General features: G+C 33.5%; 2 protein-coding genes across 5 annotated transcripts in view; one reads left to right on the forward strand and one right to left on the reverse strand.

The window, feature by feature from the left end:
- Window positions 1–218, forward strand: part of LOC135197973 (RAC-alpha serine/threonine-protein kinase-like) — a 174,109-nt gene extending 173,891 nt beyond the window's left edge. For all 3 annotated transcript variants that reach the window (XM_064225286.1, XM_064225287.1, XM_064225288.1), the window contains one exon: window positions 13–218. The gene's annotated coding sequence lies outside the window, so the exon portion shown is untranslated. The remainder of the gene's footprint in view (window positions 1–12) is intronic.
- An 874-nt stretch (window positions 219–1,092) lies between these two features.
- Window positions 1,093–12,681, reverse strand: part of LOC135197972 (actin-binding protein WASF2-like) — a 39,745-nt gene continuing 28,156 nt past the window's right edge. For both annotated transcript variants that reach the window (XM_064225285.1, XM_064225284.1), the window contains 3 exons: window positions 10,738–11,019; window positions 10,520–10,613; window positions 1,093–6,561 (listed from right to left, as the gene is read on the reverse strand). In XM_064225285.1, the coding sequence (XP_064081355.1) occupies window positions 6,392–6,561; window positions 10,520–10,613; window positions 10,738–11,019 (546 nt within the window). In that variant the 3' untranslated portion in view covers window positions 1,093–6,391. The remainder of the gene's footprint in view (window positions 6,562–10,519; window positions 10,614–10,737; window positions 11,020–12,681) is intronic.

A 12,681-nucleotide genomic window follows, 5' to 3' on the forward strand; every position in this document is an offset into this window, starting at 1 on the left:
TTGCAGAATCAGTATATTTGGTTATGATAAAGCACAAAGGTATGTGAAATTAAATTGGCATTTTTTTGTAACAGTCTGATCATAATTACTGGTGTCTGAGACACCTGGCAGGCAGTTTTGGAACTAGATGGGAGTTATAAATTACAAAACTACTGGACACTCATTTTGTAACTTAAATGTAAAACCCAGACAGAGTAAGATGTGGCTTTTATTTACAAGTTTGTTTTATTAATTCCACAACTTTTGTTTTCTCTCAACCAAGACTCCTGCACCCTTCTGTACATTGGAGATTGACACAGCTCCTCTAGTATTTTGAGTGTTTCTCGGTGGGAATCAATCCTTTAGCTTGCTTTCACTTCTCTTGGAATTTTTATATTGTTTTACATGTGGAAGTATTACCCATATATTATAATTATTAGGTAGTTAACCAGAATTATAGTACCTGAATAACTGCAAATTGGCTGTTTACTCAAGAATTAAATTTTATTCTGAAATTTTGACCTTCTCCCTCCAGTTATGGTTGCCATACAGTCATGCAAAGTACCAAAAATTGCCTCACGCCCCCTCGATGTGGCACCTTTAGGGTCTACTCAGAATTAAGATTTAACCATGAAGATGCCTCCCTTCTTTCATAAAGTCCAAACTTTTATAAATCGAAAATTGCTGGAGTATTATAGGGAAATTTAAGATAAGTTTTGAATCTTGAGTTACATTAAAATGGGGCCTTTCGGTGGCAGTGGCACAACCTGATCAATACCTTCATGATCATCAACACTTTACTTATAATAATGAGGAAAGATAGATTAATATTGGTCCACTGAATCAGGTCCATTGTCTTTTTCTGGAAGACTTTTAGTGGCCTTCATGGTACAGTTAAATTTGCTTCTTAAACCTTGCCTAGTTATTCCATGCTCCAAGCATGACCACCGACAATCACAATATCAGTTGACCTATAACATTTCCATGTAAAACAATAACTTAATGTGTAAAGAGTCAACAATTTCTTGCCTTGAGTGTTAATCAAAATAAAAAAAACAGCAGAAGAGCCCTCAAAAGAGGGCTTGAATTTATGGTAATGGTAAAAAGCGAGACTATAATGAGAACATTTATTACATTCTTAAAAAAATTTTTTTTATTCAAAAGTAAACTCCAGGAAATCTCATTTATTATAAAGGTTTTTTGAGCCTATTAAATAAAATGAATACATATACCATTTACTAAACTGAAATTTACTTTTTACCTATTCATTCATAAAATATATATAACGTCAATAGCACATTAAAGAAATCATTAATAAATTGTGCGAAATTACAGAAAAATAAAAAGATGAAATACCAGTTTATGGCTATCATCTGTAGCATACACATACAGAAGTAACACTATGAGTGTAAAGCAAACCCGAATGTAAAAATGTAAGTAGAGGCTGTATCACACTAGTTTTCTCATCCAGGAATCATAGTTAAAATATGAGGAAAACTATCGATTAACAAAATCTGGCTCCTCGCAGTCCAGGGTAAAGGTGTTAAAATGAAAATGACGAAGGTTAGAGTTCACCAAGAAATTTATCAAGCTAAACCTTTGGGAAAAAAGTAATCAGGATGCTAGCTAGCTACCAATGTTCACATTCCAACTAACTACTTTAAAGTAGAGGGTACACAAAATACACAAGTAAATACAAACCCTATTAAGTCATTGCGTAACTGACTAGAGAAGCTAAGCTAAAAAACCGATTACATAAATGATACTTATAAAATGGATTGCAAATGAAATTGAACTGAATTGTGCCAAATGTAGTAATAGAATACCAACAATCACACCCAAACTACAACCACTATCAAATAATGGACGCTAACAAAATTACTTTTTGACAGCTATCCACTTAAAATATGTAAATAAAATTAAATCGCAAAAAACTTCAATTCATAATCATAACTAGATTCCCTAAATTTCAGGGCTGGGTTGCACATGCTGCAATAATAAAAGATTCTGTTGTGGGTATATTTACCATTAATCCTAAGTCAAAGTTCTGTGGACTTGTGGGTTAAGACAAAATTATACATTCTTTTAAAAGTAGGAATGCTATATTTCTATACTTTGCTTTTTAGATTAATCCATATTCAGCCTTCCAATCCAGACAAAAAGTGAAACTTGCCAGTCAATGGAAGGAAAAGTTATTTTTTATATGGCCAAGGAATCGAAGCCTCAGCTCAAGTGCTTACTTGAACATTAATGCAACACCCTTTTACATTTGCTATATAAAACAACAGAACAAGTATATCATTTGTCACACAAGAACTTTTTCCAGAACAGATCAGAAGAGACAAATGCCACTGTTTACATACAGGAAATAGATAGGTCATGAGTGTAGGTCATATTAAATGGGTGTGAATAAGGGAAAAAACAAAAGTAAATAACTGATCAATCCTATTCATGTCTTGAAATATTTCAGACTAAAATACAGATTTTGGGAGCCAAACATAGTAACATAAAAGATGAGAAAACTAGAATTTGATACTCACACGCTAGACTGGCATAATTATTCTACACCAAATAGCTCCAGATTGCAATAATATGGGGCTAGCTAGATTAGTGATGTTAATGAAGTTTGACTTCTGAGGAAATCTTATCAAATTTTCAAAGGTACTTCATTTTTAGGAATACGAAAAATGCATAGCAACCTTTAAAAATCTTCCACGTTTTAAGCACCTTCCTTGAGTATTCGTGACACTGTACCTATTTCTTACCATAAGATGAAAGTATGTGCATAAGAGGACACACTCAGGTTACTTCTGTTGATAAGTCATTGATGCTAACAGCAATATTCTATCTTACATTAACAATAAATTGTACCTAAGTGAAATAATAAAAAATAAAGGTTTAACGACTCCATTCACTACCACTCAGGAAATACTTGAATCATAGCATTTTCCCAATGGATTTAATGCCTTTGGAATTTTCAAAAAGAAAAATTCACTGCCAATAAACCTAAGAAGTTCACATAATACTGATGCAGTAGTAATGATGATGATAAAAATAAAACCCACACCAACTTGAAATGAATACCCATATAAACAAAACATTCCAAGACTATCAGTTAAGATGGGAAACCACATTAGTAAATTGGGTGAATTACTCTAGGGAAAAGACCAGACATTGCAAAAACGATCTCACCATTGAAATTCAAGTAAAGAGGATCAGAGGACAGAAGACTAAAACACCACAAAGACATGCATCTTCACTGTTCCTCTTCTATGGGACTGGGGAAGATAATAAAAATAAAAAAAAACAAACAGCCTACTGCTGCCCTTGCAAATTCTTAATGTCTTCTCGCAGACAGATATACTTAAGTAACAAATAACAGAGGATAAACGTTAAGGGACAGATGGTAAGGTGGTAATTACTACTGAATGCACTTCACTGCCAGTTTAGAAGGTACCAAAAAGCTAACTAGTCACCATCTGAACCCAACCCCACTTTCAATTTTCTTTTAATGTGACATTCTTTGGAACAAAATCAAGTAGAGCCATAAGGACATTTCCAAGGCAATATTTACAGTATGCTCACATTACAAATTTTGCTGAAATTTTGTGAAAGCTGATGCTAACATTCTAAGAGCATCTTAAGAAGAGGAACTCGTTTCTAAATGAAAACTGACTAGTATGTAAACTGAACACTGCCACAGATTTTCAGTAGTATTAAGTAAGACAGAAAATGTACAAGTTCTGTTATGTTAAAAGATAATTTTCTTGTGCATAGGACAACAACGCATATGATCTTCATAGAAAAAGTACTTACGCAAACAAGTTTTGTCCTACACTTCATTAGGTTAGGAAAATAATGTCCTCATTATATTCCTGGTGGTAATTTACCAGAGTCTACAAATATAATATATTTTATATATATATAAATTGTCCGATCTTTGGAAAAAAAAGTATAACCATGAACAATTAAGCAACTAATGGTCTTAGCACAGACAAAATAGGCTATCGGGATATCACATAAATGAAGCATATACAAGATACTACAGTAAACCCTTAATCTAGCAAAAAGACAGTATAATTCATTTTCACAGAGCATACAAAAGCCATTTAGTATATGCATAATGCACAGTAATAAAAACATTGTGACCAATTTTAACTTCTCCATGGGTAGATATATACAAACTGTTCTTAAATCATAATCTTTAGCTTCATTTCTTTTCCAAAGAAACAGTTAAATGTATGATACACTTACTTTTAATGCACCTGCACTCATATATACAAATTTCCCCCACTGACGGCCTTCATAAAATAAATGAATGGTAAATTAAGAGTTTACTGCAATATTATAATTGTAATTATTGTTAATATATTACAGGAATTCTTGTGAACACAGCAGTTTCCCTCATTTCTTTAGTGAAAAGATTATGAACAGTGACCTTGACCTTACCACAAAACAGTTTAGTGGGGGACTACAAAATAGGATGAAGAAACATACAGCTGACATATTTCAGTATAAAGTATTTCAATTCCTTTAGTACGATTCTTCATTGACTGCCTCTCCAGCATCAGTGCAAGAAAGAGGCAAACTCTCAACAGGCAAAGTGCCTTTTCTCACTCCATAGGTTTACTTTGAGACTAAATGTGAGCTTAGTATGGCTATATATATATATATATTTATATATGACATAAGATAATTAACAAAACTGCATGAAGTCACAGGTGAATATTGCCCTAAGAATGAAAAAGATTTCTGACTACAAAATTGGTTTCAGCTACACCTTAAAAGCAGTTCTACAATTTACATGTTCTTTCATTTTCACTTAAACAACAAAACATGGATTTATTAATATCACATCCAACATTTCACACGGTCCCAAGTTTCAGCTTTGACTGTATCTTTAAAAATACACATCAAATATACAAAAAAAGTTTTCTTTTATCATAAACAGGCTCTTTTCAAGTTCCAGTCACTCCTGATTCAAGTAGTTCTTTCTTACAATCCCCAGGGCTGCTTATGACAGAAGAAGGAATAATATTCCACCAGATGGCAGGAAAAGGGGCACTTTCTAAAGCAAGAAGCTATTACATACTGTAAGATGTTCTTACATTCCCTGAATGCTTGCTTGTTCCAAATGAACAGATTTCACAGAGCCATTCAGGGAAACGTTAGGTTTTAGGAAATTATCTATAAAGAAATTAATAAATTACAACTGTAGGAATGTGTTACGTGCCTACTGGCTTTGATGTACTAATATCGATAAAGCTATTTACTGAATGTAGTACCAACTTCATACTGCCTGTCGCTGAATATGACACTATAACAAAGCTTCCAGAAAATTATTTCAGTAGAAAACCTCAAAAATTATTTTTTAGCATAGACATGGTGAAGAAGTTTTCTGAGGTTTGCAAAAATCCAAAAGATGCTTCAAAAAAAATATATACACCACAAGATTAAGTGGTATAAAAAATACTTTTTCAATATCACCAAATATACAACCAAGTCTTCATGTAAGAAAAAAAAAGTAAGTTTCACTAATAAAAGATAAGTGAATGCTTCTCAAGTATGGTGATAGAATAACTAAAAGATAGAAAACAAAGTAACCAAACCAAAGAAGTTAAAATTAACAATTAAAGCTTGTTAAAATAATAAGATGGCAATCAAGAAAGGAAACTTTCCCAAGTTTAAAGATCTAATAAAAAGACAAAACTATGCTATCTTACAGAAAACTACAACTTTTAACAATATTAGACTAATAAATTTAGATGAATAGCAATCAACATTTGTTCTACAAAAGAACACTCTTTAGAACCCTAAATACATGAGGTTCCCACAGGATGGAGATGCCAAACACTCTCAAAAGGCTGAAAAGGCTCACAAAATACACTATGATAGAAAGGAATCACAACCAAAAACTGTATTAACACCAAGAAGTGCAAGATGAACAGCTAACAGGATATAGAAATATTCTGCAACAGGCAATTAATATTTTGTGACGACAATCTCTCACAAGATTTAACATTAAAATTTTCAAAATCATTCTGAAGTTGTCAAACAAGAGGGCAATCTGAACAATATTTAACATCCTTAGGCAGGATTTACACAAACTCTAATGTTAAACCTTATAAAACCAATCTCAGGTAATGCTCCAAGCTTTGCCCTCTGCCTGTTATTGGCATTTATTCCACCTGAATAATATTACAAGATGTTATATATCTTGTACCTTCCAAATTTCAATACTAAAATAGTTTTGATACAATGCTGATGAAATTAATATTCATACTATAGTTACATGAAATGCAACTTCTTTCTGTCTAAGTTATACTGGTATGATAGCCAAGAACTACTTGATTAAATAAGAATGGAGGAACACTGTCAGAGGGAAAGCCACAAATTATTGGTATTCACCTTCCTAAGCGCTGGTTTCATCCCACTCATCACTATCACTCTCTGTATCTGAAGAGGTTTCACTATCGCTCACTTCAAATGCAAATCTCCTCTGAAGAATTGAAGCCACATCAACACTATCTGGATCTTCTTTTGGTCTGGTTTTCACATCATCCACCTTCCTCAACTTGATACCTGGGAATATTCAAATGGAACACCTCAAGTTAATAGACCACAACAATATGGAATTCAGTATTCATCAGCTACAGTCTTATGATGATGTTTTGCTATGCTTTAATTATAAATTTGATACATTTAAAAATTAATCTCTTAAAATGACATTCATAATCAGTTGTATTTTTCATAACTAACAAACCTTTGGTCTTAACATCAGGATAAATCTTCTAGTGGTAGCTAGAAAACTAGAATTAATAAAATATTATGTACTTAAGACATTTGGGATCTGGTTTTTCGCCAGCTATGTGGTATCTCCCACAATGCCTACGGCACCTCATGATCGCGTCAGTTACTTTCTTACTGCCATTTTGCTGGTATTGATATATATCATGGATCTTTTTATCTCCCCAACAAAGGTTTCTTCAGGGTCTCGTAAGAAACAAGAAATGCTCGGGTAATAGTGGGTTCCCTTGTTCAAGATTTTTAACATGGGTGTCCACAGCTCCAAACCCGTGTAGTAGGTGCAGACAAAATGTATGTACAAAGTCTGGTTAATTTAGGTTAGAAAGTATGTGGAATGACTATTGGCTGTAATACATTTTGAAAATATTAATGTACAGCCTACGATATAAGATCTTTGTTACTTAACATACTTGTTACTTCTCAGGAAGTCAGACCCCAAAAGCATGTGATAGGCTAAGGTGCTTCTGTACTTAATACAACCTAAAAACACAGACTGCAAGAGAAAAACAAAATTCAGTTTCATCCACCTACCTGTATGCTAAGAGAAGAATGATCACAAAATGCTGTCTTTTTAACAGTATGATGCTACCACCTTAAATAAAATTTTCCTTTTTTCAATCCTTTGTAAAATTCAAAATACAGTGGTACCTCATTTGTTGAATTTTTACATGGAACTTTCTGCTTTTGAACGAATTTTTTTAGAAAATTTTGTATAGTTTGTTGGAACAAATGCTTGTACTTTGAACTGATGGATTACCTTGTTTATTGACGACCTACTGTACTAACACATTTTTTCATTTACAATATTTAGTTTAATGATAACCATATTCAACAAAATAAATAAAAGAATAAGGCATTTTAATATAAAATTTAGCATAAAATATGTACAAAATCGTATGTTACCGCGGTGACTGCAGCTGACTAGAGAATGAAAGAGGGAGCGTTGATATGTTGAGAAGAGGAGAGTTAAAATACTGCATGTATGTAAAAGCAATGACAATTCACATAAAAAAGGGGAATTTCACAATAAATTTAACATTATAATAAAATATGAAAATAATCAAATGCAATAGAAACAATTAAAAAAAAAGTCTTAAATGAGTCAGTGTTTGGTGTGCCAAGTTAGACGGTATAGTTTAACTATATTCAACAAAATAGTAAATGAAAGAACAAAGCTTTTCATAATAAAATTCAGCACGGACAATTAACAAAACAATTTGTCATTGCAGTGATGCACAGCTAACGTGAGATAGGGAAGGAGCGTTTATATTTTTAAGGAATAATGAATTAACCTCTTCATTACCGAAAGTTTGTTTGGAGGTAGGTGGGTACCACCATTCAAGTCTACTACACCGCACCGGTTGCATAAAGGTGGTACGCATAGTACCACCAAAACTCCTCTTTTCAGATAGGGACTTCCAATCATTCTGTAATTTCGGTTTGAAGAGTTTGGAGCAAAATAAACAGTATGACACGATGCCAGACGTATGATGAACCCAAAAAAATATTATTACTGCTTATAGTAGTGTGTAGGTGACAGATGAACTGCGTCTCAACAAAAAATCACAAAACCAGACAAGCGTAAACATGTAATAACTTCTACCCAAGTAAAAAACCAGTTGTATCATCATTTACTGTATTTATTTATTTATTCACTTATTACATTTTACAAATAAAAGATATGAACACCAGATAAATGAAGGTAGAAATAAAGCCTTATAGTAACTTTATATATAAAAAACCAAACCAGAGAAAAAGCGAAAAAGCGATTTTTTCTGAGGACAAGAAACTTGGAAAATTAGTTTAGATACCCCTGATGCCCCTAAAGTTGTTTTCTGTGATGAAACTAATCTTAGAAAACGTAGAAAATGACACCGATCAATTTTTGAAAGATATACTATAAAATTTGCGATTTCCATATTTATTGGCGGGGCTTTCGCTTTAGTTTTTGCTCTTTTTTTTTGTAATTACGTGCTTATTTACTGTTCTATTTTGATAATACTTTATGTGCATGTTCCAGGTGCGATATACCAACATTCTGTAAGACCGAATTTCTATTCAAGACCGTAGTTTTCTCACCGACCACTAGTGTCCCTTGTACAAGGGACACTGAGTTTCACATTTTTTTTCATAAAATCATTTATTTTCCCTGTAGGATGATAAAACTAACAGAGAATATGCATTATTATAGTGCTAATAATACCTGATAATTTCATTAGCCTGTCTTGATTAGTGTATTTTTGGCAAATATTTTTACGATCGGCACCCCTCCAAACTGGAGTCACTACCAAGAGATTCAGTTCGGCAGCGAACGCAATGTTTACATTCTGCTCACCCACCCGGTAAAGAAGGGGTTAATGATTTTAGGTTATCGTGCATTGTGATATTGTTGAGGAGAGAAGAAGAGACAGTAAAATCTTTAATGTAATATGTACTATGTAAAAGCAGTACCAATTCACATTAAAAAATAAAATGTCATTTCACAACAAATTTTACATAATGGTAAAACATGAAAATAATCAAATACAATACAGTAATAAAAAATTAATAAAAGTCTTACTTGAGCCATTGTTTATTGCGCTGAATGAGACGATAGGGAGAGGAGAAGGAAGACGGGGTCTGCTTCCTATTGACTTACCAGCTGGGCCGAGATGATTCGCCCGTTTCTTTCACTTATCAAATAATTTTTTTTTTTATGGTAAAAAATTTACCTAGTGACAATTGCTTTTAACAATTTTTTAACACTAAAAGTAACTCGGCTTTTCAAACACACACACACACGATTTCTTTTATTATCCTTGTAAAAAGTGAATAAAATTGATATTGTTATCAACCTTTGCCAACAGTTTGTAAATAGTACACGGAATCAAAATTTTTCTAATATGTATTTCACTTCATATAAAGTACTGTTTTATTACTTTACACTCTTAATTTAACTTTTAAACACATTAATAATAGAAAAAATTGTGAAAAGGGGGACTTTTTAGGTTTGGCTGGGACGAATTATCCAGAGTCCCTTTACTTCTTATGGAAATATTTATTTTATATTTCGAACAAATTTTATTTCAAACAGCCTCCAGGAAAGGACGAAGTTTGATGTCTGAGGTACTACTGTACTTTTTTGCAGCTTCTATTTATCCAAAAATTGTCAAATTACAATGACAATAGTAACAGCAAATTTTGAATTAGGGTGCAACTAATCTTACTTTAGTATGTTATTATAATGCATTAATTTTACCTAAATTAAGAGGAAAAAATAATTTCATAGCAGATCGACTGTTGGTAAGGGGAGATTTTAAAAAATTTGAATGAAATTTATCTACAACCAATTATTTATATTAAATATATTGCTCCTCTCATCCTTTACTTATCCATATCATTCTTTTTCATATTTTTTTCCTTTTTCATAATTTTACTTTGATTTCCTTATTCTATATCATTTGACATTCAGTCTTCTGTAAAACTTTGTTTTACAGAAAGACAGTTTATCTACCTGTGTATTCAAATGGGAGAGGACCTTTTATCTTTCTTGGTTCTTCATCTGTCAGTCCAATTACTGAACTCATCCTTATGTAATTTAATGAAACCAAACTTTCAAACTAAATGTCTACACTATAATGCTCAAGAAATCCTCCCCCCTCCCCCCAACCATAGCTAATTTTCATAATAATAGTTAACATGAAGAAAATATCCTGATGTACTGAAAACACAAAAATATATATCCAGTATTTACCTTCTCTAATAGCTTTCAGTAAGTCACTCCTTCCATCAGTTTCCACATGAGGAACAATCTTCTTCTCTATCTTTTTAGGTTTTGCTAGAACAGTCTGTTAATAAAAAAAAAAAAAAATACTTATTTTGAGACGAACTACATCATATAAATGAAACCTTCAAATTTCAAGTTTTTCAAAGTAACACAAAATAAGTTTGAAACTAAAAAGAAAGACGTACCTGCTTGATGACACCATTTGGCATGGGCATTGGAGGAGGAGGAGGAGCTCCAGGAGCATTTCCATTGGGCACAGGAGGCAGAGGTGGTGGTGGAGGTGGTAAGCCTCCACCAGGAAGTGGGATGCCTGCAACTGGCGGAGGTGGTGGTGGGGATGGTGGTGGGGGCTCAGGTTCAGTTTTATCAGGAGTTGGTGGTGGAAGTGGCAAGTTGTTTTGAGTATGAGATTCCTGCTCTTGATTCAAAGACGAACCTCTTGACAATCCAACATGAGACACAGGTTGCTGTTGAAAGTAAGGTAGTAAGGATGATCAATTTATAAGTTCTTTAACTACACTGTATGATGATCTGCATGACCAATCAAAGTATTAATTCACGAATTTTATATTCTTTCAAAACCTTTAAAGCATATTGAAATGCTGTTAGTGGATTTGTTTGACAATCATACTATTAATTAAAAATAAAGAGTATCAGATCATCATTTGTTAACTGTTGTAATCTAGAAGTCTACCATTACTTAGGATTCCTATATCTTCATGTTTAACATTACTGGCATTTTTTTTAACAATAATTTTTAAAATTTCTTTTGTTTAGCTACAGTCGTCCATTAAAATTTTACCCAAGGAGTTCCAAAACAACATAAGTAAGTACATTCTGTGGTTAGCATAAGAAGTTAACAAAAGGATTTGTAATAAGACTGATGAGGAAGAACATACAGAAGGTCATCTCATTTTAAAATCCAGGAATCTCACAAAATGAATTGATACTCCAGGACATGGGAGAGATCCCAAATGAAAAGTTCTGATGAGTCTTCAATAACCCTAAAAAAATCAACATCTAGTAAAAAGGAGCTACAGAAATGCTTAAGGGCTACCCTGTAGTTCTTTGTGGTTAACCTGATTAATGGTCCTTTTGCTACATGTTAAAAAATAACTACACTTAGCCTAATAATGGTCAGCATGATCCAGCAATGATTTCAGGTACTGCTCAATATTCTTCTACCTATGAGACCTTGCGTGATAATCTCCCAGCATGAAACTGCAACACCTCAAGGTTGAACTGGAATATGTGCAAATGCAGCTGAATGAATAATTTTTTCAGGCATATCAACACAAATGAGGTCTGCATATCACTACTGCTGTGGCCAAAGTGGCATTTTCTGCATCATCTCCAAGCTCCTGGATACTCTAGGGTTCCAAAATGAATGTTGAAAGAATTGTTGAGCTGGTGAATAAGATGGAAGAAGGAGAATATGAATGGAGGTTTAGTAAGAGGAATGAAAGGGGTTGCAGGCTAGGGGTCGAAGGTATGCTGCAAAGAACCTGGAGTAATGCCTACAGGCATTATCTTTATTTTCCAGAGTTCTTGGCCTGGCTAGGACGAGTTGCATACTGACATCTTGAAATTTGGGCTCCTTGCAAACAAATCCAACAATGGGATGCATTTTCTCAAATGGGTCTGATGTCACTAACAATTCCAACGTCATCACAACCAACCTATCCTCCACACAGCATGTCTTACGCTATGCCTGGTGACCATACTGCTATTGGTACCAAGGTGTAGACAAAGACAATGTGAGGTTGCATGTCAAAGCTCAGTGCTACTTGTAAACTAAAACAACTCTAAAACAACTCAAGCCCAAAAGTAACCAACATAATACCTCAAACCCCAATTGACTTCAACATGGAAGTAATGCATCATTGAGGTCTGAGAATGCTTGGAAGTCTGCCTTTCCAATGGGTAGCTTCACTGAAGCCATTAATTTCCATTGTGAGGGATAACTGCTGGAATGACGCATGGACTTCTGTTAATTTCAGTCAACACATAGAGACAAAAGCAGAACCAAGTGATTCATCCTACATCCTCTTAATTACCTCTCTGAGGTTGTGACTTTGCATAAGGCAGACTTCAAAGCATTCTCAGACCCCAAGGATGCACTGCTATGA

This window comes from Macrobrachium nipponense, chromosome 21, assembly GCF_015104395.2.
Source record: "Macrobrachium nipponense isolate FS-2020 chromosome 21, ASM1510439v2, whole genome shotgun sequence".
Taxonomy (NCBI): Eukaryota; Metazoa; Arthropoda; class Malacostraca; order Decapoda; family Palaemonidae; genus Macrobrachium; species Macrobrachium nipponense.